Raw genomic sequence first — 25,168 nt, forward strand, 5'->3', positions numbered from 1 at the left:
TGTTCCTGATAAAATGAAGAACCACTGAATTAAATTCCCAAGGAAGGCACTATAAAAGTTTCCACAGTGTAACCAAATGACTTCACCTATGCTATTACCTCTAAGATGACATCTTTGAAAGAAAGCAGACCCCAGTCGGGCTCCATATTCATAAATTGGCTGAGCTTAGGCCAGTGAATCTGGATTTATTTTAAAAGGTTTTTTCATCCTTCCAATCAAATGAAGTCATTTTTAATTAGATGCTTTCTGTTAACAATGTCACTCTTCTCCACATTACCTGCTCACACTTGCAGCGCCTCTAGTGCAACATCTGGAGCACGAGACCCCTGCAAGCAGTCCTCCCAACAGATTGGCTAGAGGATGGTAGTATTTCCGTTTCTCAGTCCCTGTCTGAAGGAAGATCCCATTCAGCCGGCTGATGGCGCGGGACATATCAACTTTCTAAATTGAGAGATTACAAAACAATCTCTAGAAAAACTCTAAAGATACAGTCTCCCAATATCTTTTTTATGAACTACATAGCACTTTCTCTGCTGTTCCCGCCTTGCAGATGGGTGTTTTAAAAAGTGCCAAGGGCCACAAAAGTAAACTCCCACTGACTCTCCGGCTTCTTGAAACCCAGTTCCTCCTTAAAATAGAAAATCAGGTGTGAGGGTCCCTAACTGTGCCCCAGGCCTTGCTTCCCACCCCTACCAGCAGCCCACCACCTGAAGAGGACTGGCTGTCCAAGGCAGGGCAAATCGTTAGGCATCCCAGGAGGATGGCAAGGTTCAGCGCGTTAGCCAGCGGGGAGGAAGGAAAGAGGCGAAATGGGGAAGTTGTAAAAGTGGCTTCGTTCGACGGTGGATCTCTGAACCTTAAAAGATTGGCGGGGACCCACTCACACTCCCTGGGGACCATTCCTAAGAGGTCTGCTGCGCCGACCCGAGGGGGCGCCAACTGCCCGCGCGGAGCCGGGGCGTGGGCCTGGGGTTCGGGAAGCGTGCGCCACCCCCCGGTCGGGCCTGGCTTCCTTCTTGAATGCCCGCGGCGCAGGCCCGCTGCTTTGTCCCTCCGGCCTTCTCGAGGAGCGGTGCCCTTCTGCGCTGGCGAGAGCACGGCCTCTAGCCTTCCGCCGACGTCTCAGTGCGCAGATACCGCGGTCCGGGCCCCTCTGCCGCGCGGGGCACCGCACTTGCGTCGAGCGCCCGGCAGCCAACCCCGCGCGCGAGGCTCCGCGGCCGGATATGGGCCTAGCTTCCGGGATCCGCTCCCGGCGGGGCCGCGCTCTGGGTCGGAGTTCGCTAGTCCCGGGGAAAGGGGTGGGCGGGGCCCCTACAAGGGATCCTAGCCCGCAGAGTTAAAAATTCGTTCGCAAGGGAGCGCCTTTGCGGGGTCAGGGTCGTGAAGAGACACTCGAGAATTAGGGTCCTGGACTGCGGTGGGGCCAGGCCTGGACTTGGGGCAGGTGTTTCCTGGCCGCCCTGGGGCCCTGCAGCACCGAGGGCCGCGCTGATCTCAGGGCTCAGGCGGACGAGGGGCCGCCACAGGCACCTTAGGACTCTGGCGGCCTTGAAGGCATGGGTCCTTCAGAAAAGCCTCGGGCACTCCCAGCGGGGGACCTAGCGCCAGGTCACGATTCCATTCGGGGCGGGGAGCTTCTAAGCAGGAGTTGCTGGCCAAGGAAAGAGTCTGGACCCCGGACCTTGTCCCTGAGGACCAGACCACGACCTTGGAGCTCAGCGCGCAGTCCTTCCCGGCTAGGGATGCGGAGGGATCGGGAGCTCGACGGCCAAGCGGCAGGGAATCCTGAGTTCCTAGAGATCTACAGAAAGCAGAGGAACGACACTAGATGAGATTAGACAGTGACGGCGGAAGGACGGAACCACACGGAGACTGACACACTTTGCGAGTTGGGACTCAATTGCATTTCTTTAAATCCTTGATTCCGAAGTTTCCCCGCCCTCCTATGCAGGAGCGTTTGGGGAAACTAAGTTCCTTAGACTCTTTCATCCTTGTTATGTGAGCTTAGGGAGGAAGGCAGACAATAGCTGCAGCCTAAACACCTGCTATCTCTCAACGCAATAAAATACAGACGGTGATTGGAGTCGTTTCTCTTTTTGCTTCCAGAGGGAGCTCAAACCTGAAGCATCAAGGTTATCTTTTTCCAAAGACTTGCAAAACCTGCTAGGGACACCACAGCCCACAACTGGAGGGGGTTCCCCTTTGCAAACAGAAAAGGCAATCTGATTTTAGTGTTTGTGTGAACCTAAGTTCGGTACCTGCGACGAGTAAAACACTTATTTGACCCTCTAGAGACTCAGCTAGAACTGACTGAGCAAAGGGAAATCAGGCAAAAGAAAGGGAAGGTACTGAGGAGAAAACGGTAAGCGGAGGTCTGGGGTGGGATAGTGCGCAGGGGTTCCTCTGACCCGGCGGAGGGACCCAGCTGCCGCGCAGGTAAATCCCAATACGCCTGGCACTGGGGTTCTGGACAGACTTGGTCTAAATACGGCCACGTGCTCGGGGCTGCTGTGCTCCAGCTGTGCGTTTCGGGGCGGTTTGCGCGCACGCGCACGTACACACACTACACGAGCGCGTGCCTCTGTCCTGGCGCTGGGGCCTGCGGTTGTCCAGGCAGCGGAACCCCCCTGTTCCCGCCGGCCACTTGACGATGTCGCTCATACTGGATACGGGGTCTCTCTAGTCAAGGAGGGCGGGCAGACAGAGGCACCCGGCTTGTGGGTATCCAGCCCCACGTAGGGGAAGGGCTCATAGAGGGGCAGAGCCCAGGGAGAAGCGACATGCCCCCGGCTCCGTGCTCCTCCTCGCCTATCGGCCGGGTCACCTGTCAGCCGGTGCTCTCTCGGCTGGCTCCCTGTCCCTCCTCGCTCCCCTCAGCCACGCAACAACGCGCTGTCAGCCCGAGCTGGGCGCCTTGACCGCTTTCTGGTGCCCCAGCCCTGCGAGCCAGGGCTGACCCCACACTGACGCTTCAGGTACAAGCACCACCAGCGCCGTTATTCCAGCCTCCAGATCCCTGCCTTTTCCCCCCACCGAGCAAAGACAGGCCGGTGTTTGGGGGTGGTTGTTGTTCTTTTAAAAGTATATTAAAGGATCGTTGGCGTCTCCCTGTCAAGTCATTACGCCTTTATCCCCATCAATTAACCACACCTCAGAGGGCTGCTATTAAGAGCTCAAATGAGCTGCAAAAGTAGGTATCCCGTTTCAGGCAGATGTTGTTGTCTCCTGCTGAGAGGCGCGGCTGGCGGGGCCGGATCCTCCGCTTCCCGCGACTGCCGGAGTCGCGCTGGACTAGGCTGACCGCGCAGGGCGGCGAGGCTGGAAGGGAGGTCGCCGCCCGACAATGCGCAGGTGCCAGAGGAGCCAGGAGGAGTGAGAAGGGCCCTAGATCCGCGGCCTCAAGCGCCATGCACGTCAAGGGGAAGTGTCTCCGGAGTTGTGCCGGGCAGAACACCAAGAACGAGCTGTGCGTTTTTGCGCAGAGAAGTAGTCTTCGCAAGACCGCAGCTCTCTGCCGAAGGCCCAGAAAGGGAGTGCGGGGGAGAGGGCAAACTAGTGAGTTTGGCTGGCAGTGCTCCCACGACACACCCCACTTTCTCTTCCCGCCACTCCAGACTCCTTCCCGGCAGCAGGCCTCCAGAACCCCTTGTTGGTAAAGGCGAGGTGCTGTGGGGATGCAGGATATGGAATTAGGGAATGTGGGACGGAAACGTAGCGTTTAGGACAAAGGGGATTCACTGGGGACTTCCGCGGCCTTTGCCCAGATGCGCCTTTCCACCCTTTCTCACTCCAGTAACTCCCGAGGACTTGGGGCACGACTGTCACACGCAACTGGGAGATCCTGGAAGACGGAGGAAAAACGAACAAGGGGACATGGCCCTCACTGCAGTGACAGGGCTTTCCTTCAGTCAGTGACCACAATAAATTTAGCCAAGGCTAAAGGAGATTAATTTCCCAGCATAATCCAATTAAAAGATTTCTAAAGTAATCTTTTGCGAAAATGAAAAGTGCGCGACTAAAGAGGGGACTGGTTTTGATGACAGTGATTTATCGCCTCAGCACAGCACGCACGGGACGCTCTCTCTCCAAGCGATTTGACCAGAGCATCCCGTCCTCGCCTCCTGTCCAAACCTTCCTCTTCCTGAAAGACAGGCATCTATCACGCCAACCTGGGCAGGAGAGAATGTGCAAGGGGCTGGGGCGGCTTACAAGCACCATAGACCTTTTTAAGTGCTATTAGATTTATGGTCTCTTTTTCGACGCCCATCCAGAGTAATTAGCACATATGTTCTAAATAGATGATAGTTTTGTGAGCAATAAAGCAATTACCCATCGTTGGAGCTGACAGTTCCTCCAACTAAACTCCAACCAGCAGCTAATTGGAAAAGTCATTTCAACTCCATTGTCTGCAATTAGTCCTGCTAAACTACTACAACCCAACTAGCTGGTTTGAGGTTAATTTATTCAATGTTGTGTTTGCATGGACAAGCCTTTGCCACGAAGGGACTTGCCTTTTGCCCCTCTGGACTGCGCCCGGGGACTAGAAGAGCAGGTGGGAGTGAGCAGCCGATATTTGGGGGCCAGGATGGCCCCCGGGGGAGGAGGCACCCGACTGGGCCTCAGCTTCAAGGTTAGTAGTCCAGCGGCTGAAAGCCTATAGATAAAACCATTGTTTCTCCTGCTAGACAGTAACCGGAGAAAACTGCTCAGTTCATGCTACCAAAACCTTTATTTAAAAAATTACAAATTGTCACCACAGAGAAAGCGACTGGGTTCTCAACTCACCCCTTGCCCATACATCCAGTCATGACCCTGGGCCACCACACCGTCCCTAAGGAATAAACATAGAGTCAGACCGCCAAAACAGAAAAGTTCTGAGCCCTGGGGGAGTGGGGGACAGGCTTCAACTCTGGGAGTGATTCGCGGAAAGAAAAGAAAAGAAAGGTCAGGAAGCCCAGCCTCTGCCTCAGCCACTCTGAGTTTAAAGCCACTTTCCCCTTGAAAGCGGGGTTTCTCTGTGACTTTCTTTGATTTTTTTCCCCTTCCTTTCTTATATTTTTTTTTCCTTTCTTTCTAAAAGTTAAGCCCAACAGGTCCAGGATTTGTGCACAGTGAGTGGAAAAAATGTGTTAAACGTCGGTTTGACGCCCCACCGGAGCTTCCAAATATCCAGCGGCTGGGATTCTTCTACTTAATTTAATCTTTATTGGACAGGGCGGCTCCTATGCTCCTATTCACTAGGAAACCCGGGGAAACATATCCGTTGGGGTTCAGAATTGAGGGTGGGAAGGAGAGGAGTTAAAGAGGGATTAATCCTCCCCCACCCAACTTCAAACTTTAGAACTGCAATCGCCTGCAGCCTAGGGGGGTGTCCCCCAAGTCCCAGCCCTGACGGCCCAGGGTCTCTGCGATCTGGAGCCAGAGGAAGAGAGGTTGGCAGGTTGAGATGGGAACTTGTAGCCCTAGTAACCAAGTATTCCCTTGATGGAATTTTACATTAAAGTGTCCCAAGCTCTGGGAGCAATGAGAATTTTACTGAGAAGAACATGGGGTGGGGGGAGTTTCCACCTCTTAGGAGGTAAAGCCCAGTGCTTTCAGTCCTAGAAGTCCAATGTCCTTTTCTGGATTATCATTCATATTAAATGTCCTGGGAGGTGTTTTTCTTTTTGAAGTAAATACTATAACAATGCCTAGAAGACAACTTGGACATTTTAACCAGCATGTGAGACTTACTAAGATAATTCCTATTTCAAATAAATTATGATTAATTGCTCAGCTTCAAGAATTTGGAGACATGTGTCTATAGCATGTAAAACTTTTAAACTGCCTAATGTCAGGCTCTTATTTTCCACTATTTATTGTATTTTAACCAATTTAACTCCAAGCAAAAAGAAAAAACTGTGGGGAGAAATTGAAAGTAAAGGTCTTGTCTTGCCCCATTACCTCCCACCTGTCACACAATCTCCTCCCCCTGAAGAGAAATCCTCCTGTCACTGTGACTTCCAGTTGAAAACAGAAAGGAAATAAGATGACTTCTGGAGAAAGCTGTCCATTGTGTTCTTAATTATTTGCCTTTTTTTTTTCAGTACTTAAATATGCCCAGAGAGTGAGGGCATGAAAAAGCTAAATGAAGAGTCAGCTGAAAGTATCACCTAGACTTGCTTGTTAGAGAATTCTAAGGTAGACATGTGTGCATACTTATGCGTAAGGGTAAAATAACCCACCTAATCACCCCCCCCCACCATGTATGGGAAATATTTACATATATATCCATGAACTGAAAAATCTTTAAGTACATGTGTGCAGAGATTCAGTTCTATGAAAGCTCAGCTAGCTGTCCACATGCGTGTATTCACTTCTGGAGTAAAGGCATTTTTGTTGCTCCCATAGTTTCTTTCCATTAAGAGCGATTAGATGATGTCTATTCAAAGTTGCTGATCCAGAGAGAAAATAAGAGTAGACAAAAGGAGATTTCAAGTGACCTCCTCATCCCTTTCACACCAACCTGAGCCCTAGAATAGCCAAGGATCAACTAACACAAAAGCCCTTTCCTTTCTCTTTTCAGCTTCAGAAGATTTTATGCAGGGGGGTAACAATGAAACATAGAACGATCTCCGAGTTTTGTTAGATCATGCATTTGGAATACTTTATTAACTCCCCCCAAAGATGGGCTAGGTTTATTTTCCACCTTTGAAATGGGTAAATAAAATATAAATAGCATAACAAAGGGCATAATTGTTTACTGTTCTATTGTTTATATCAGTGGTGTCCTATGCTTGTGCTTTTTTTATTTCATTTAAACTTTACCTAAACCTCCTCTCTCCTCAATGATGGAGGACATTGTAATAAACATATCTTTCCACTGACAGTTTAGAAGGAAATGTTAGGTTTATTATTTAGATCAACGTTCTGATAGGTAAATACAATTGCAGCATGACTGGTAACACCAGCAGATCTGCTGGCTTTTCGAGCCAATACTTTTCCACTAGTTTATCTCATAGGCAGTAAAGAAAGTGACATTAAACACTTAAACATATTAGAGCAGTCTTTAGTCAGTGAAATATCCAACTCAGATCTACTTCTGATGGGCTAATCCTGTAGTAGAAGAAATAGGTGCTCTGACAGGTAACTATTAAGGGAAATGATTATACAGAGCAGTTGATTGTATTGTCAGGGTACTCCAACAACCTTCAAACTCATTTCAAAACTTCAACTTTCATCCAAACCTAATCCATTTTCCCTGGGAAGAATAGCCATGCAGTTTTATTCGTCACTCAAGCTGAGTACTGAAAATAAATACATTTTGTTAACATAAAAGTCTTCAATTATTTCCTTTTTTCTTTTTGCATAAATGCATTTAGATAGCTAAGACTTGATTTTTATAAAAAGTAAATATTTGGCTCTAGCTTCACTGGTGTGCTAAGAATTATTTTCACTTTTCCTCCTCTAAAAAGGCTTGATTTGCATCTAAAGGTCAGTGCTTGCTCTCCTGCCATCCTTCCTCCTGCTGCTTCTCCTGGGCCCTCTAACTGGGGGCCTAGGCCAAAAGGGGAAGTGCTTCCCTTATCTCTCCTTTAAAACACGTGCTTTAAATGACCAGTTTGAGATAGAAAGCTAAACTAAGGTATAACAGTTATCTCTGAGCATTTCGACCCAAAGGTAACAAGGAAGAAATGCCTGGGCTACCAGAGCGATAGTAAACCCTGGAGTCTGTTGGGTTCATGGTTTGACTTCATGTGCACCCTAAGGTTAGGCAGTCCAGCAGAAGCCTGACTCCTAACTTGGCCTCTCCACCTGATTTTTTGTTGATAAAGGCAGAACTTTTTACAACTGGGCAGCCACAATATAGGCTGGGTTCAGTCTTGGGGGTAAAGATTTCTGAGATAGGCTGGGGTTTAGTTTGTTTGTTTTGGTTTTGTGTTTTAGTAATCACAAAACATTAGATGGGCATTCCTGCGCCTCTCTCCACCCTTTCTTCCAAAAGCTCTGTGCGAGACCATTTTAAATACATCTTCAACTATGTCCTTCCTGGCTTTAATCTCATGCCAGGGGAGACTAATTGATTCGGCACCTTTCAAATAAGCTCTTTGGGAAAGGTCTGCAGCAAGATCAGAGGCACTGACCTTTTTCTCAATGATTGCAGGCATGTTCATCTCTCCAGATGGGCTCGATAAAACGGGGTTAGTTCTGTTCTGTGGTCTTGCTAAACAGAATAATACCATTTTTAACGATTTTGAGGTAGGGAAGAGGTATAAAAGAGAATTTCCTACACATATCTGATCATTTGTAGGGTCCCATGGCTCTTGAACTAGATTTAGAAAATGTTTTTACAAGGCCACTTTTGTTCGGTGTGACTTACCAAAAAGCCAAAATGAATGACTTTCGGGAGACCAAGATGTCAATATCAAAAAAAGCCCATAGAACTAGTGAAGAATGGTTCAGCCTCGTGGTAAGAAAGATATAGAGGGAGAGGGTATGTTAACAGGTTAGACAGTCTGCTTAGATCCGGATTCTGGGGCCTGGAACGCAAGTCAACCCTGAATGTGCAGCCCAACCGATCTGTGTTTCTCTTCCTCTCTCACCAGATCACAGTTTACTGGGTGGCGAGCTGGGAGAGATCAAGCTTTGTCTGGTATGTCTTTTAAAACGTGATTAATGCTGAGCTTGATGCTGGCAGCCCACAAGGGGTACTATAGGCTTACAGCCTAATTCCTTTCCCAAAGCGGAGCGGTACCTTCTCATCGCCTTTTGGGGGAACTACACTAAAGATCTAGTGTGCACTGAACAGGTCTGTGGGGACCAGGAAGGCAGAGGAAGGAAGGGAGGCTCCCGGGAGCCCAGGCCCTGGCAAGGCCCTTCCAGTTCCCAGACCCGCCAAACCGAGAGAGAGACCCTGGAGAGGGCTGAGCCCCGGTGGGCCAGGCTGGAGGCCTCGGGTAGGATGCTGAGGCCTCTGCCACAGCGGTCCGAGTCCAAGAACCACGTCCAGACTCAGCTTAAGGTTCCGAGGTGAAGGGCCTGGCCTAGAAGGGAGGGAGAGAGATCTGAAGAAGAGGGGGTGGGTGAAAGAAAAGTGGACACTGCAACTGCGTTTTCTGCTCCTGCAGCTCAGCGTGCCTGGACAAGTATGTAGGATTTCCCAATTGGGGGATCTAAGTACACGGAAAAACTATGATCAGTTTTCTATTAGGTACCCTACCCCACAACAACAGATATCATTATTTCCTGGTTGAGTGCGGGTCGCATTAGGCCCAGGACAAGTGTGCCAAGTGGGACCAGTATCAAACGAGAGCCTTGAAGAGAGAAAGAAAGGGCTTCCCAGGAACTGAGCTGACCTCTCAGGGCCTCTAGGGAAGACATTTTTGCTGGAGGCAGGGCCATGAGCACAAGTGGGGCGCCCTGTGGGTGTGCAACCGCGGTCGGGGAGCACAGGCTTCCGAAGAGAAACTGAGCTCTAAGTGCCGCTCAGACCGGACGAGTTCCAGAGGGGGACAGCGCCCTCCTCGAAAAGCCTTGGTTTCTCCCCGCCCCCTCTTGTGACAGAAAGTTGGCACGGATGCCCCGTAGGAGTGCGAGCCGCTCCCCTCCTCCGAAAAGCCGCGGGCTTCCGCTGCTCCGGGCATCACCATCAACAGCTTCCCACTCCCACCCCTGGGACTAGGACAGAGGACTGCACCCTCCCCCTTCCTTCCGGAGGAGCCGGCGGCTTCGCCTGAGGCCTCGCGGGCCCAACCTCTCCCCACCCCTAGGGTCACGCCGGGTCCCAGGGGCCTCTTTCAAGTTTGAAAGCTCGGTGGGGGCACGGAGAGCCCACCGTAAGGATGGGTGGGAGCCGCTGCTCCCGGGCAGGCTCAGCTCTCATCCCGTCTCGCCTTGGCCCTCGCCTACAGGGCCTGACCCCGGGCCAGCCCAGCTAGGCAAGGCCCCCTCGCTCCCGAGACCCCCCAACCCCCGGGTGCAGTCCCTAGCGTCGGCTGCCCCCGCCCCCCGCGCGCCCTCTGACGCAAACGCACGCCCCTGCCCCGCACGGGGGAAAGCGCTCTTGTTGGTTTTAATTGAGCCTCTTCCTTTCAACAAACCCCCTCTGTCCCCACCCCTGGGAGGCGACCCCCTCCCCGCCCCCAGCCGGCTGGCAGCGGCGCAGGGAGTCTGGCTCCGCTGCTAGGCTGCCAATCCCGGTGCTCTCTCGCCTCCGCCGCAGGTTGTCTGCTCGGGAGAGCGGCTCGATGTCCCTTTTAATCCGCTGACACTATCGCCCACATCAGACAGGCAGCCATCGATCGCGTTACATTAGGGGATGGCGTTACAAACGGCGCCCGCAGGTGGGCGGCTGCAGCCAAGCTCGCCAGGTTCAGGCCGCAACCAGGCAAGGCGCGGGCACAAGGACCAGCCGGGCCGGACTCTGCAGCCGGCTCCACCGCGGGTCGCGCTCGGCACCAGCAGGAACAGCCGGGCCGGTGTTAAACGTGCGGGTCCCAGTCCTCCGCCCGGGCATCCGTTTCCCGCCGTGGGAGAGAGAGGGAATAGCAGGTGGGGGTGGGAGCAGCCTGTTTTGAATGTGGATTGCTGCTCGCCTGGCACGATCCTCCCCTCCAAGGAGGCGCGGCGGCCGCGATCCTCGCCTTCGCGCTACGGCGAGACAGAGGCCGAGCGCGGGCAACTCCCGAGCAGGCCCCGAGGAAAGTTCTCCTCGTCCCGCCCTGGCTGCCTAGACTCTGCTGTCGGCCTGCGGAGGCCGTGTGAGCCAAGACTGCCTCCCGGCCCTGCCCGTTACCAACCCCAAGTTCAAGAGAAACGATAACCATTGCGTTACTTGCCTGGTGAGGCAGGATTTGGCCGAGTCTCGTTTCTGGTGCCCACGACGCACGGTCCAGGGTCCGAGGGCGGCTGGGCCGGCGGACCGGGCATCCAGTGTGCCTGCGGTGCCCTGGCGCTCGCTGTCGCTGGTCTCCCACTCCCTTCGTCTCTCTTCGCGTTCTCCTTCCCTCGCCCTATCTCCCTCTCTCCGCCTGCTGCCTCTGCCCTCGACTCCCTGCCTCTGACTGTATGGGGAGTACGATTTAGAATCTGTACATAGAAAGGTTTCTTTTTCTTTCTTTTCTTTTGGTCTATTTTAATCGTGTTCGTTTCACCTTTTAACTGACCAGAAGATGGGAGCGCGTTTGCGCGTTTATTTGGGCATAGGGGCGAGGGCAAGGAGCCCTTGCCACCCCCAGTCGCCTCCTCACCATCAGCTGCGTACAATGGGCCACCGCTCGCGGAGTGCATTGACAGTTCTCCATTATTCGAGCTGGAGGGGCTGTGGGGCAGGCACGGGAAAGCCTTTTATTCTGCTCTTTAAAATCATCGCTCGTCACTAAGCGGTCGCCGACTCCCGACTTGTAGGCTGGAGAGACCAGGAAGCGCAAAACGTCCCCCAAACACGCAGTGCTTCCCAAACCCCTCCCTGGTGAGACTTAAAGTGAGAACGAGTATTAAAAACCAAACCCTACCTCTGTCAATACAGCGTGGCCATTTACTTCCACCTTTACCTGAGGGCGTGTTGGCGCTAGGAATGCTCGAGCTGAGACAAACTTTTACGCCCTCGCGAGTCGAGGGGCGGGCGGGCGAGCGCGGCTCCCACCCCCGGCGGCAGCAGCGGCGGCTTTGTCACTCCGCGCCGCTCCGCGCCCGCCTGAGCCTGCCTAGGGGAGCGATCTCAAAACGAGGGGGGTGCGAGTATGCGATTGGAGAATATGTAACTAATAGAAGTATCATTTTCCCCCAGTACGATCTTTCAAGGAAAAAAAAAATCCATTGAAAGAATTTTCAAAGTGCTGTCTTCGTTTGGAAAAAAGGCACAGGCTGCCTGCGGGGAGGGGAGGAGGGACTCGGCTGTGTGCCGCCCGGGAGCGGCTCCCGTCCGCTAGGTGGCAGCCGGAGCCAGCGATTCCTGCAAGCCCCGCTGCGGGACCCGCTCCTCCCGCCTGCCCCTCCTCCCGCGACCAATCACCTTCAGGAATCGGGGTCTCTCTCTCTCTCTCTCTCTCTCTCTCCTCTCTCTCCTCTCTCCTCTCTCTCCTTTCTCTCCCCTCTCTCTCCCCTCTCCCCTCTCCTCTCTTCTCTCTCTCAATATCTCGCGCTCTCTCTCTCCTCTCTCTCCTTTCCTCTCCTCTCTCTCTGTCTCTGTCTCCCCCTCCCCCTTTTCTCTCTCCGTCTCCGCCTCCCCCCCCCATCTTCTCGTTTGTTTGCTCTTTTCCCGGGACTGACTTGGCCACACTAATCTCCCCCTACCCCGCAACAATATGGGGACTTACTACTGTTTTATTAATAATCATTGAAGCATTGTTGGAGTTTGGAACAGCCAGGTGATTAAAAAAAAAAATGAAAGAAGAAGAAGAAGAAGAAGAAGGAAAAATTGGATTGATTGGAAAGTTTATTTTTAAAATCACCTTGGGGTAAATAGGAACCCTTGATTCCGATCGAATTTGTGGCAATAGCTGCAAATTCCAGGAGTGTGCTTTGTCGTCATTAAACCTTTTAAACCAAGGTATACTTTGGATCAAAAAAAAAAGGAAGATCCTACCTTGTTTCTACTTGTTTCTAAAAAGGATACAAAATGAGCAGAATCCAGACTTGGATTGTGCTTATATGTGAGAGAAGAAAACAATCCAAATCCAGTATATTTCACGAATCATTAAACTGGTGGGGGTTTCATTCCCATTAAAAATTTTTCCAAACATTTTCAATGACACTCTCTTCACGCTCATAAAATCTAATTTTAAAAACTTTTCAGAAGAAATCAAAATAATTTCCCTCTAATTCTCCTTTTGCCCATCGCTAGGCGTTCTCCCCCTCGTCATCCCTTCCCCCTCCGGGGTGTGAGCGTAAGAGTGTGTGTGTGTGTGTGACCATAGACGACCCATACTAATCAGGTCTCACAGTAAATAGCAGCGCAGGGCGATCTCAATGTAAATTGCGGTTGTCAGAAACACACCCCCCTCCCTCACTTTCTCTCCTCCTCCCCACACCGTCCCAGTCTGTAGGTAGCTAAGGGGGGGAGAGACAGAAAGCAAAAGAGGAGGGGGGAGGGGCTCTCCAACCAATGGCGTGCAGGAGGCTTGGCTAACCTTAGCCTCCCATTTTCTCTCCCCCCGATTCAGGGCTCTGACCAGTCAGTCGCCTTTGATTATCAGTTGCCAGCAGCCCTTCTCTTGGCTCCTTGACACGAGCTCCATATAAGGCAGCGATCTCCATAGAAACGTGTCAGTTTCAATAGTAGTGTCAAAGTTCACTATATACAGACATTCGCGCAGATCCCCCTTTCGGAAACATTGCTCTGCGAGTCCTCCCGTTTAAACGCATTCAATTTTTGGGTCTCTCTCTCTCTCTTCTTCTCTTCTCTCTCTCTCTCTCCTCTCTCTCTCTCTCTCCTCTCTTTCTCCCCCCTCTCCCTCCTCTCTTCTCTCTCTCTCTCCTCTCTTCTCTGAACCTCTCTTCTCTCTCTCCTTTCTCTTTTCTTACATATTCTACTAGTTGTTTTCCCCTTCTTCTTCTTCTTTCTCTCCTTTTTCTCCCTCCTCCTTGTCTCTTTTACTCCATTCCTGCAGAAGAGAGAGGGCTAAACTTAAAGAAAAAAAGGAGGAGGAGGAGGAGGAGGAGGAGGCACCCCCTTCGTATTCTTCTTATCGTTATTTTATACATATATGATTTTTTTTGGAGGGAGGGTGTTGGTTGCCGGCTGAAGAGCACTTATTTAAAATACTAAAAAAAGAACATTTTTGGGCGATCTCCAGGGTTTTTTTAACTAGCTCTGTGTGTTATAGCAGAAGAAGCAGAAGAAGGAGCAAGAAAGAGGAAAAGAAGAGGATTATTTATTCGACCTACTTTGGATGTCTCTCTCGCTTTTCCTTTTTCCTTTTTTTGGCAATTATTTTCTTCTGATTTTTATTTTTTCTATTTCGCTGTGAATTCGTCGCCGGCGTGAATTATCCCGTATTTTTCTCCCCCTTCCGTCACCTCCCGAAAGAAGAAGGCAGCGAGAGCCCGGCGCCACCGGCACAACAAAAAGAGCAAAGTGTGTGATCTTCCTCGCCGGCTGCCTCCCGCTCTCCAGCGCTGCCTTCCTGAATGGCTGGCTGCGTCCGGCCCTGGACCTGGCCCCCCGACACCCGCGCGCCCTGATCGCAGCCGGCAGCCTCGCCCAGCACCCTGCTCGGCTCACCGCGCTCCCCGCACTCCCGAGCCCGGCGAGGGCTCCCGCCGGGACAGCGGCGGCGGCGCGGGCGGCCCCGGCCTCCGCTCGCGCTCCGGCTGCGGCCCCGACTGCTGCTCGGACTCCGGCCCGGGCCCCGGCTCCTCCAGCGGCGCTCGCCGCAGCAGCTCCGGCGGCAGCTCCAGCGGCGCCTGCAGCCGCGACCTCCTCCTCCGCCGCCGCCGCCGCCGCCTCCGCCCTCGCCGGCTTCCTCTATGTCGGCTCAGCCCGCGCGCTGCGCGTAGCCCGAGCGGCCGGCGGGCGGGCGCCCGGCGCGGGTGAGCGACTGTGTGTGCGAGTGTGTGTGTGCGCGGGGGTGCGGGCGAGGCGGAGGGCGAGTGTGTGCGCGCGCCGTGGCCCATGCCCGCCGCCCCCGGCGCTGCGCCCCGCGCCGCTCCCGGCTGCCGCCTGTGCCATTTCTGATTTTGCAACTTGGGGAAGAAGAAAAAAGCGAGAGAAGGGAGCTTGCTCGCCGGGGGGTGGGGAGGGGGGAAGGAGAGCGCGGCCCCCCCAGGAACGGAGCGCGGGGGGAGCGGGCGAGGGGAGCAGGGGTGTTGGGGGGGAGCCTGAGAGCCTGGGGGGGCTGCAAAAAGAGAGAAAGAAAACAGCAGGAACCACAACAAAACGCCAGCAGGGCGGGCGGGCGCGCAGCAGCAGCGGGGCGGCCGAGGCAGTAGCGGCGGCAGCGGCGGCGGCGGCGGCGGAGGCAGCGGCCGGTGCCCGGCTCGGGCTCGGCTCCTGCGACCCCGGGGCGCCCGGCGGGCCCCCCGCCCCCTCCCCCTCCCCCCTTCCCCTTCCCCTTCCCCTCCCAGCGCGCCCGCGCGCCCCGCGGCCCTCGGCGAGCAGCTCGGCTCCCCCCAGCGCTCCCCGGGCCCAAAGATATGGCAATGGTAGTTAGCAGCTGGCGAGATCCGCAGGACGACGTGGCCGGGGGCAACCCCGGCGGCCCCAACCCCGCAGCGCAGGCGGCCCGCGGCGGCGGCGGCGGCGCCGGCGAGCAGCAGCAGCAGGCGGGCTCGGGCGCGCCGCACACGCCGCAGACCCCGGGCCAGCCCGGAGCGCCCGCCACCCCCGGCACGGCGGGGGACAAGGGCCAGGGCCCGCCCGGTTCGGGCCAGAGCCAGCAGCACATCGAGTGCGTGGTGTGCGGGGACAAGTCGAGCGGCAAGCACTACGGCCAATTCACCTGCGAGGGCTGCAAAAGTTTCTTCAAGAGGAGCGTCCGCAGGAACTTAACTTACACATGCCGTGCCAACAGGAACTGTCCCATCGACCAGCACCACCGCAACCAGTGCCAATACTGCCGCCTCAAGAAGTGCCTCAAAGTGGGCATGAGGCGGGAAGGTGAATATTTCTTCTCTGCTTCTCTCCCTGCGCTTCGCCCGCCTCCCTGGCTCTTTCTTTCTTTCTCGCCCGGGTGGTTGCTGTGTGGGGCTGGGGCTCCTGTGGTCCCGGCCCGTCCCAGCTTTCCTTCTCCCGGCTGCCTTCCTCCCTCGGCGTCTCCCCCCGCCCTCCCCAGCTCGCTGCCGCTGCCTCCCCCTCCCGGCCTGCGCTCATCTCCCCGGCTCCCCCACCCCGCCCGCTGCCTGCTCAGGATTGTGTCCCTGAGATCGTGAGCTGTGGCTTAAAATCCCCTTCTTCCCTCTGTCTTGGATGTGCTCGGTGTGTGTCTCTTTCCCGCGTGTGCGTGAGGCTGCTTGGGGCTGTGCTGGCATGAACTTGGGGAGGGGTGCTTATTTCCCCCAGAAAACTCTGTTTCTGTGGTTTTTTTTTCATTCCACTTTTCCCTCCACCTCTTCATACCCTTTATTTAAAATGGGGGAGGGCTGAGGGCTGGAGTACTCTGAACCATAGATTCATTGCTGCCATCGTCCTTTTGGAAGCTTAGCTCGGAAAAAGAGGAGTGAGATTTATTGCACTTGTAGGTCTAATTAGGGGGGAAGGGGGGCTTCTGGCCCGTTCACTGGTTCCCTCTCTTCTTCACGGAGCTGGGGCCGCCTCCTCCAGAGCTGTGGCCTTGTTTTCACCCCTCTACTTTGAAAGGAAAGTTTGTGACTGAACCGTGCTTTCATAGTTGTGTCATTTTTTTAAAGCATGATACTCGTTTTATTTCTTCATCAAACTCCACCCTCTGCTTAAATACTGCATACAAATTACAATTTACAACGGCATTTACCGATCCTTCTGATTTGGCCATAATGCATAGACTGCAGCTGGCATGAGCTTCCACATCATTTAATCCCTGTGTTGTATGGGTTTGTTTTTTTAAAAAAACAACTTTTGATGTATTTGGATATGCTTCATGTTCATGTGGCAAAAGATGCAGTACTTTTCTTATAAATATATTTAGCCGTTTACAGTTAAAGTTTATCTCTTGACAATCATTAAAGATGTCTTATAGTCAAATTAGCGAACCAGTCAATTTTGCAGAATGCAGATTACTCCTTCTTGTAATTGACTTTAAAATTATATTTTATATGCCACAAGAAAAGAAATTGAATTCTTTCAGATCTCAAGGAGCAGACAAATATGACTACTTCATTTCTAGCTCCAGGGAGATTTTGTAGGCATCTGAAAAAAAAAAAAAAAAAACTTTGAATTGTACTCTCAATTGAAAAATAACTGCCAAGTTCAAAACTATAATTAGAAAAAAGTATTCTAGCCATCATGTTTCAAGAGCTTCAATTGCACTGGAACTTGCATTAAAATTAGAATCAAAGCAAACTTAAGAAAATAGAGCAAAACCTGAAATAAGACAGCCACATGTACATGAACATATCTGTATTAATTTGTTGGGAGGAGAGTTCAGTAGCCCTAACTTTTCCTAAAGTTGTCTTTGTTTATATGGCAATTTAAAACGCTGGCACTGTTGAAGTAAAACATACACATTAAAAAAAAAAAAAAAAAAAACTTTGGTCAGCTTTAAGAACTCAAAGCATGCTTACGTTTTGCATTCAGATGGTTAATGAATCCAGTGTTTTTGCAGTTGAAAGCTCGTGCATTCACTGGGCAAAAGCTGGCTGCAGGTTGCAGTGGCACCGCGCAGGACAGACATTAATTATATTTCCTGCTTTTTTCAATAATGTTTGGCTACTGTAAGTTCAACTTTTTTTCTTGAAAATTTTCAATTTTCTATTGCTTTTAATAGTGAGAACTTTGTATGGGGCGACGGGGAGGAGGGGAGAAGGGAGGGGTGCAGGATACTTGTTCTCTACTCAAAAGTTGTAAGTGCTTAGTAGGATATGTAACTTGTGTCTATTTTAAGAATTATTCTATAGCATTTTAAGAGAACGTGGAAACGTTTTATCAGCAAAACGCTGCTTGCTTGCAAATGAGGAGGCCGCTAGGCATTTGCCTAGAACCACAACCTTTCTCCGGTTTCGCCTTTTTTTTTAACCCTGATTTTTTTTTTTTTTTCCATTCTGGAGGGGTGAGTGGGGTTTCATTTATCTGTGTGTTCCCCCGTGGTGGCTTAGGGGTTGGATGACACTTTCTTGACCTTGCCAGGGTTGGGGCCCTGGGTCAGGCCTAGCTCCGGCGGGGTTGAGGTGGCCAGGGGCTCAGGCAGTGGCTGGACACATGGAGCTATGGAGCTGGAGGGCCTCACCCCAGATCTCCTAGCGGTGTGGACTGTGAGAGCGAGCCGGAGAAGATGCGCGGGGCGCGTGTGGCTGCGGGAAGAGCTTCTGCATTGTGTTGGGTACGCTGCGGCGCGGCAATGTTCGCAAGCTCCCTGGATGCACATTGCCTCTTTTCTCTCTTTCTTTTTGTCAGCGGTTCAGCGAGGAAGAATGCCTCCAACCCAGCCCAATCCAGGCCAGTACGCACTCACCAACGGGGACCCCCTCAACGGCCACTGCTACCTGTCCGGCTACATCTCGCTGCTGCTGCGCGCCGAGCCCTACCCCACGTCGCGCTACGGCAGCCAGTGCATGCAGCCCAACAACATTATGGGCATCGAGAACATCTGCGAGCTGGCCGCGCGCCTGCTCTTCAGCGCCGTCGAGTGGGCCCGCAACATCCCCTTCTTCCCGGATCTGCAGATCACCGACCAGGTGTCCCTGCTACGCCTCACCTGGAGCGAGCTGTTCGTGCTCAACGCGGCCCAGTGCTCTATGCCGCTGCACGTGGCGCCGCTGCTGGCCGCTGCCGGCCTGCATGCCTCGCCCATGTCCGCCGACCGCGTCGTGGCCTTCATGGACCACATCCGCATCTTCCAGGAGCAGGTGGAGAAGCTCAAGGCGCTGCACGTCGACTCGGCCGAGTACAGCTGCCTCAAAGCCATCGTGCTGTTCACGTCAGGTGAGTCTGCGATCGCGGGGAGGGCAGGCCGCGCCGGCAGCAAGCACAGGCCCCGCGCCGCCCGGGCCTGGCCTTCGGAGCCTCCCGCGCGGCCGGTGCGGGGCGGGCCGGGCCCTCGCTGGACACTGAGCCTGGCCCAGGTCTGTGATCCCCGCGCGGTGACCGGCCGGCCGCGCCGCTGCCATCTTGGGAGCGCGGCGGTGCGGGAACCGAGGCGGCGCGGGTGCGGCCGGCGGGCGGCGGGGCCTAGTCGCCCGGACCCCTACGTGGGGCCGCGGCTGCCGAGGGTGTGTGTCTGAGGCGGGTGGGGGGGCGGTGCTGTGGATCCGTCTGGCTGCGCGCGCGCGCGTGTGTGTGTGTGTGTGTCTGTGTGTGTGTGTGTGTGTGTGTGTGTGTGTGTGTGTGTCTGTGTGTGTGTGTCTGTGTGTGGTGCGTGTTATGTGTGAGCCAGAGCTCAGCGTTTCTGGGGGAGGAGAGGGAAGGAAGAGAACGTGGGAATGTGGCTTCTTACCCTGTGTGGCACGCTCCTTGAATGAGTTTCCCGACACAGAGAGACACAGAGAGAGGTGGAAAAAGAAGAATACGCACAAATAAATCATAAATAATCCCGCTTTATCGCTGCCTGATTTTCCCTTATCGGAAACCATTCATGTTTGCAGTTGCTGAGGTTATTGAGGGTCGTAAAAAATGGATTCGATCTAAACAAGAAAGATAAAAAACAAAAGCAATGCTGTAGGACCCGCAAGTATGGGAGGATTCCCCGCCTGAAGATGAATTCCAAAGCTATGCAAAACACATGAACATTGGAAATTTAACAGAGTGCCTTAAAAAATATCAAATTATGTGTAGGCAGTGGTAACATGCATGTTAACAATTTCTCTTATGATAGATGGTTCAAATTAACTTCCAGGAAAGTGCATTAACGTTTCCTTTGAAGGGCTCTGGTCTGAGCCTCTGAGAACATTGCCCGCTTTTTATTATGGTAACCTGTAAGAGGGAAACATATAAACACCCAGGACAGCAGGTAATGGGGAGAAATAGAAACAAAGCCAGAGAGGACGCTGGTGGAAAGTAGTGCTGCTTAGACTGGGTCTTGGGCCCTGCCCACTGTGAGTAGGGTTAGCTGCAGTTTTACCACCATTATTGGCAGTATTGTTTTAAATTCCTCCATTCGGAGAACAAATAAACCATCCTAATAAATCTATCCTAGAGCCAGGCTTTCCAATGGCCAAATTAAAACCATTCTTGAACAGAAATAGCAAAATCCCTTTCATAAGGCCTTGTTGAACAGTAAGCAATGGTATAATCTATCAATATTTCTTGGCTTTCATGCGTGAAGAATCGTATTTACATTGTATTAAAATGACTCTTAAATTTGCACAATATTGTAATGTAGCAAATGTAGTATTAATATCGATCTGAACAGCAGATAATTTATTTAGACAAGAGCATCTCATTTGTATGCAGGGTGGCCAGAGCAATGGACTTGGACTGCCCCCCTTTTACTTTCAGTGCAAATGCAGGTCTGCTAGTGAGAGAGGGAGTTATTCTTTCCAAGAGGATAAAGTGCAAACCTTAAAACAAATGGAAGATTTATGGAATAGCCTCCTCCGTGTTTGACTGCATTTTATCTTAATAAGTCTTCTTGATGGAAACGTGTTTTTCAAAAGTGACAAAGAGCCTGGGAAGCAGCAACCAGGCTGCCTCAGCTCTGGCAGGCCTGGGGCCTGGCTGGCTCTCTACTACCAGGCTCTTTAGCCAAATTCATCAGGAAGCAAGCCAGTGTCAGGGAAGCTGGGGTTTGAAAATCTCATCCAGCGAGGTGTCTTGAAGCAGAAATGTGACTTGGAACTGGACAGACATCTTCTCAGGAAAGGTCTCTCCTCTCTTTTCCTTATACCCCCTAAGGTTCTTTGAACCTCCTTGACTTTGCTAATCTCATGCCCTTTCCCAGAGAGAGGTGAGGACTGTGTAGGCTGCAGGGAAACATTGTGGAATTATTCATGTTTTCCTTTTAACTTTCCATACTAAAACATTCCTGCGAAAAGTGTTCATTTAAAAAGTTTTCCAAAGAAGTTTCTTGAATCAAGTCTTCAAGGTGCAAGGAGTGCCTAGAAATGAACAATAACATTGTTTTGTTGGAAAATTGCAAGCAGAATATCTGAAAATGGAAATAGAGCTGTCAGTAGTAATTCACCACCCCCCGCCCCATGCAACACATTTCCACTTTTGACTAAACTTGTTTTGATTGCTAGCCAGAAGGGAATTCATGGGAAGCCTTCTCAAAGTCATCCAACTTTTAAGCAAACTTTGAATGATGGAAAAGACAGTTTTAGACATATTGTCCAATGTGGTTTGCTTTGGCTAAGTATTTGAAGCTGGCACGGGGGTCCCCCGTGGTGGTTTTCACATTTGGCCTCCGGATGGTATGTTTAATCCTTAATATTCTGGACTGCATCCAAGGACTAGGTCATGACCTGAACTTACTTTTTAAAAAATTCATTAATTCATACACCTAAATATTCCTTCAAATAAATGAGACTTTCTCTGAAAGGAGCCATCTAGTTAACATAAATACAATAAATCCATTTTCAGCACAATAATAACTTTGATTTCTAGTTATAGCAGCTGATTACATCTATATTTCCTGAACACTAAACTCTTCTGAATGCACAACATGAAATACATTCTCTGCACTACAAAGGCTAAGCCAGGAGGGCCTGAGCAGTAATGGTTATTTATTTACATAATTTCTTTTCCATACACTGTAGAAGAAATATTGAGAGTTCCCACATTGACACTACCGTATAAAAAGTGTGACATGGATTTTGCACATTCTGCCTCATTTTCTTATCTGGGGTATAACTCATGGAGCATAAATATGTACTGTATTACACCCTCTGGTCACCTAGCTTTGTCACCACAACCGCCTAGTTGATCTGGGAGCTCATACCTTCTGTCCACAGTTGGGGGAATCCTGTTGCAAAGGGGTGAATGAATTTCCAGACTGGGAAGCCAGGCCAGAACCAGGGCTCCTGCTGGAGGGAAGCCACAGAGCTAGCTGGCTGGTACCTGGCAGGCAGGCCCAGCTACAGGCATTCACCTCCAAAGGAGGGAAGAAATGGAAGCAACTAGCACAGGACCCAGGCAGACCTTTCCTGGGCTTATCTCTCTTGGAGCCGCTTGTTTGGGAGTCAGGAAGTGACCTTGTACTCCAGGGACCCTAATCGTAAATGTCAGATAGATATTTTACTGAGCTGAGGGGATGCCATATGGACCTTAAAAAAAAAATCTGCCGGGGTACCAAGGGGTCCTTTTCACATTGCATTGTCTAGGGCTGAGAATGATCCATAAGCATCCGAGCAGATAATGCATGTAAAGCAAGCTCTATGTAAATATGGGTCTGGGTCTGAATGAGGGTCATTCATCAGGGCCAGGTTAGCAAGCAGGGCCAAACTCACGGTCCCCTCTCTAAGCAGCAAAGCCCCACAGAGCTCTTGCTGCCCTGGCCCTGACAGCCATAAAGTCTCATTTGGCTTCCCAAATCAGACCAGTGTGGATATACCCAACTGGCTGGCTGGAGTAATTAGACATCTGAGAGGAACCTAGTCTGTATCTGAGGTCAAAGGGGACTTGCCTCAGAAGTTCTTGAATTATCACTAGTTTTATTTGTATTTTTGCTCGAGGCCATAGCCTTGTAGATGAAGGTGTTAGAATGCTTTGTAAATCCCAATTCTTGAAATATAAGGTCTTAAAGCTCAGAAACTCAGCAGACACAGGTTTCGCTTTGAATCATTTGTTGTGTCTTCTTAGGGTCACACTTGCCCATTCAAAATTATACAATGTCATTTTGGGGGCATTGCCATGCATGAACTTTTTCCCAGATCTATATATTAGCAAACTCTGCCTTTGATCTCTTGTCAACCTTCTGACTGGCTAAGGGCTCCTCTGTGATCTTCCTGTTTTTTTTTTTAATATTTGTTATTAATATAAGAAACAAGTGGGTATTTGAACTAGGAGAGGATGCCTTTACTCCATTCCTCTTATTCCATCTTTCCCTCCCTATGCTTGCCTCTAGTTAGTTGATATAGTATAATCTGCTGTCCTGAAATACTTTTAGAGGACCAAGAAGGGCCTTGGTTGACATGAACTAAGCACACAGATTTTGAGGCGCTGTCATTGTGCGGAGGTGCCTTTTTCTCCCTTGGTCCTGCCACCAAATGCTTATCTCCCCCAAGTCCCCCCTCAACTCCCCACCACCCACGTCCCCCCCCCGCCCCCCAGTTCTGAAGCAGCAGCAGCTGCTGCCTGTAGCCTAGCTTTGTGTCTGATTGCTGAAGATTTCGCCTTTCTGCAGCCTGGAGTAACTGAGTCATATTCTTCCTGATTATTATACAGCTTACAGAGATGTGACCAATTTTCAATTACTTGATCTAAGGTATAGATAGAAGTGTACACCCTCACCAAGGATTTGCTGCAGAGTCCTTTCCTGAATAGATAATGGATCTCAAATCCTATATTGCCAAAGCATGGGCTTCATCTGATTCCAGACACTGCCAGCCCATGATTCCTTGCCCCCTCCCATGTGTTTGTTCACTACACAATCTAGGTTCTCCTTGAGGTTTCTGGTTAGGGTATTTGGGTTTGAGAGGGGACTCCAGGAATCCTTTAAGAATTGCCTCAGGCTGCATATTTCCTAAGGGGTACTGAACACCCTCAAATCAGAGGCAAACGGGGCAAAAGTTAATGAGCACGGCCAAAAAGATGCTCCCTTGCAGGCCGAGGACAGGTTGTTAAGCACAGGAAACATGGTTCCAGCATTGTACATTATTTAATCCAAAGGTGAAAGAGGAAAAACAAAGGGACTAGAGAGGTTGCTGCCTCTGCATGTGTGCCTCTCTCTCCAGCTCCCCTAGGCTTGGTGGAGGTTTGATTTATTTTTATTTGTATTGTATTGGGGGCTGGGGAGGAGGGAATGAAGAAGGGGATGGAGAGGTATAGCGGGTGAATTTTTCTTTTCTCTTTTACTTCTTTTTTATTTTCCATTTTCTCCTTAAAAAAAATTGATGGCTTATTTGTGCCTTTGCTATTTGTCAGCCTAACTGTGTGGTCCCTTTCCCTGTCTTTCCTTCCTGTGGCTGCTCGGGCAGACGCCTGTGGCCTGTCGGATGCGGCCCACATCGAGAGCCTGCAGGAGAAGTCGCAGTGCGCACTGGAGGAGTACGTGAGGAGCCAGTACCCCAACCAGCCCAGCCGCTTTGGCAAACTGCTGCTGCGACTGCCCTCGCTGCGCACCGTGTCCTCCTCCGTCATCGAGCAGCTCTTCTTCGTCCGTTTGGTAGGTAAAACCCCCATCGAAACTCTCATCCGCGATATGTTACTGTCTGGGAGCAGCTTCAACTGGCCTTACATGTCCATCCAGTGCTCCTAGACCTTGGGCGCTTCCCACCGGCCCCGTCCCCCTAGAGACTCAGAGGACCCACCTGGGCCAAGGACTCCAAAGCCGCGGGGACACCGGGAAGTGCAGCGGGCCAGGCAGGCCGGGCGGGAGGGAGGAGGGCCGAGACAGGAGCAGCCCACCCAGCAGAAATACAACCCGAGCTACAAAGCATGGGAAAAAGAGACTCTTTTAGGATCAGATCTATGAGCACGTTGGCGAGGAAAAACAAAACAAACAGAAAAAAAGAACCTTGTGTCTGTCTGGTGAAAAAAAGAAAAACAAATTGGAAGAGAGGACCATGAGAATTTTAATAAAACAGAAGGAAACTAATGGACCTTCCAGGATTTATTGTGGACGGATGTGGATATATTCTGTACAGGAACAACACATATGGAAGTGGACTGAAACCTATGTAGAAACACACACACACTGAACATTGTTATTCATTTTGTAAAATACTAGTCTTTATTTTCATTTTTTGTAAAATTTAAACATCGTATGCGCATAAAGAAAAAGGAAACAAGAATTAGGGGAAAATAACATTTTCCAAATAATTATAAAAAATTGTCCTGTGTCTATGTATCTATATCTGTTTTGTATTTTTTTCTGGTTCCAAACCAGATTTCCTGTGATTCTATACTAATAATTTTTGATATAACCCTTTGCTTCTTATAATGAGTGCGATATATGTTGTCGAGGCTGTTCTTCAAGAATTAAAATTGAAGTGAAAATTTAAACAAAAATAAAAGAATTTAGCAAAACCCATGTGTCTGGTTGCTTGATAGATGTTATCTGTGGAAGAGAACTCCTTGGTTAATTTCCACCTCAACTATTATTGGAATTGAAGGTTTTGGTGTGTGAAAGGGGAGACTTTTAAAGTCTACTACAAAGTTGGTTAGATTCATTTGCTAAAACCAAGCTGCTACCTTGGTTTTGTAAATGCGGAGGGCCAGGCTGTACATGGGCTGGGGTCCGCGGAGAGGCAGGGCGCCTTGGTCGCTGACTTCAGCCGTTGAGACCTTGTGGGCTGCGGGCGGTCCCGTGCTCAGCTGGGCCAGGGAGTGGGGCAGGCAGGGTCGCGTGCCGGGTGAGTCTCCAGGCACCAAGCACCGGGGGCGCAGCCAGCTTCAGTGTCTGGCGGCGGCGACCGGGGCTTTACTGCAGGTGGGAACTTGCTGAGCTGGAGAAGC

At 51.2% G+C, this 25,168-nt stretch overlaps 2 protein-coding genes across 17 annotated transcripts in view; one reads left to right on the top strand and one right to left on the bottom strand.

Annotated features, from left to right (window-relative positions):
- The window catches only part of LOC129457815 (uncharacterized), a 175,623-nt gene extending 161,676 nt beyond the window's left edge, over positions 1–13,947 (bottom strand). For 3 of the 10 annotated variants that reach the window (XR_010114297.1, XR_010114292.1, XR_010114295.1), the window contains exons 1-2: positions 885–1,145; positions 278–441 (exon numbers count right to left, since the gene is read on the bottom strand). Coding sequence is in view for 1 of the 10 variants with exons in the window: in XM_055233338.2 (XP_055089313.1) it covers positions 10,821–11,271 (451 nt within the window). In the remaining 9 variants the exon portion in view is untranslated. Of the gene's footprint in view, positions 1–277; positions 442–884; positions 1,146–10,820; positions 12,004–13,869 lie in introns of those variants that run through there. The other 7 variants (XR_010114294.1, XR_010114293.1, XR_010114298.1 and 4 more) reach the window with 7 other exon arrangements.
- On the top strand, positions 12,377–24,739 carry NR2F1 (nuclear receptor subfamily 2 group F member 1). 7 transcript variants are annotated; one of them, XM_055233323.1, is made up of 4 exons: positions 15,031–15,233; positions 15,357–15,580; positions 18,011–18,538; positions 23,689–24,739. In XM_055233323.1, the coding sequence occupies exons 1-4, from the start codon at positions 15,118–15,120 to the stop codon at positions 23,967–23,969; spliced, it is 1,149 nt and encodes a 382-aa protein (XP_055089298.1). In that variant the 5' UTR covers positions 15,031–15,117; the 3' UTR covers positions 23,970–24,739. The 7 variants fall into 7 exon arrangements, with proteins under 7 accessions (XP_055089295.1, XP_055089298.1, XP_055089296.1 ...); XM_055233321.1 differs by having other exon boundaries at positions 15,031–15,201; positions 15,235–15,580; XM_055233322.1 differs by having other exon boundaries at positions 15,031–15,201; positions 15,277–15,580.
- Positions 24,740–25,168: the final 429 nt, after the last annotated feature.

The sequence above is a fragment of the Symphalangus syndactylus genome, chromosome 11 (genome assembly GCF_028878055.3).
Source record: "Symphalangus syndactylus isolate Jambi chromosome 11, NHGRI_mSymSyn1-v2.1_pri, whole genome shotgun sequence".
NCBI classification, from domain to species: Eukaryota; Metazoa; Chordata; class Mammalia; order Primates; family Hylobatidae; genus Symphalangus; species Symphalangus syndactylus.

Bases quoted from the DNA above. Each gene is read 5' to 3' on its own strand.
- NR2F1 (XM_055233319.1), top strand. From the start codon at position 15,118: ATGGCAATGGTAGTTAGCAGCTGGCGAGATCCGCAGGACGACGTGGCC. The intron at 15,581-17,917 runs GTGAATATTTCT...GGCTGCGGGAAG, and splicing joins AGTGGGCATGAGGCGGGAAG to AGCTTCTGCATTGTGTTGGG. The intron at 18,539-23,688 runs GTGAGTCTGCGA...CTGCTCGGGCAG, and splicing joins CATCGTGCTGTTCACGTCAG to ACGCCTGTGGCCTGTCGGAT.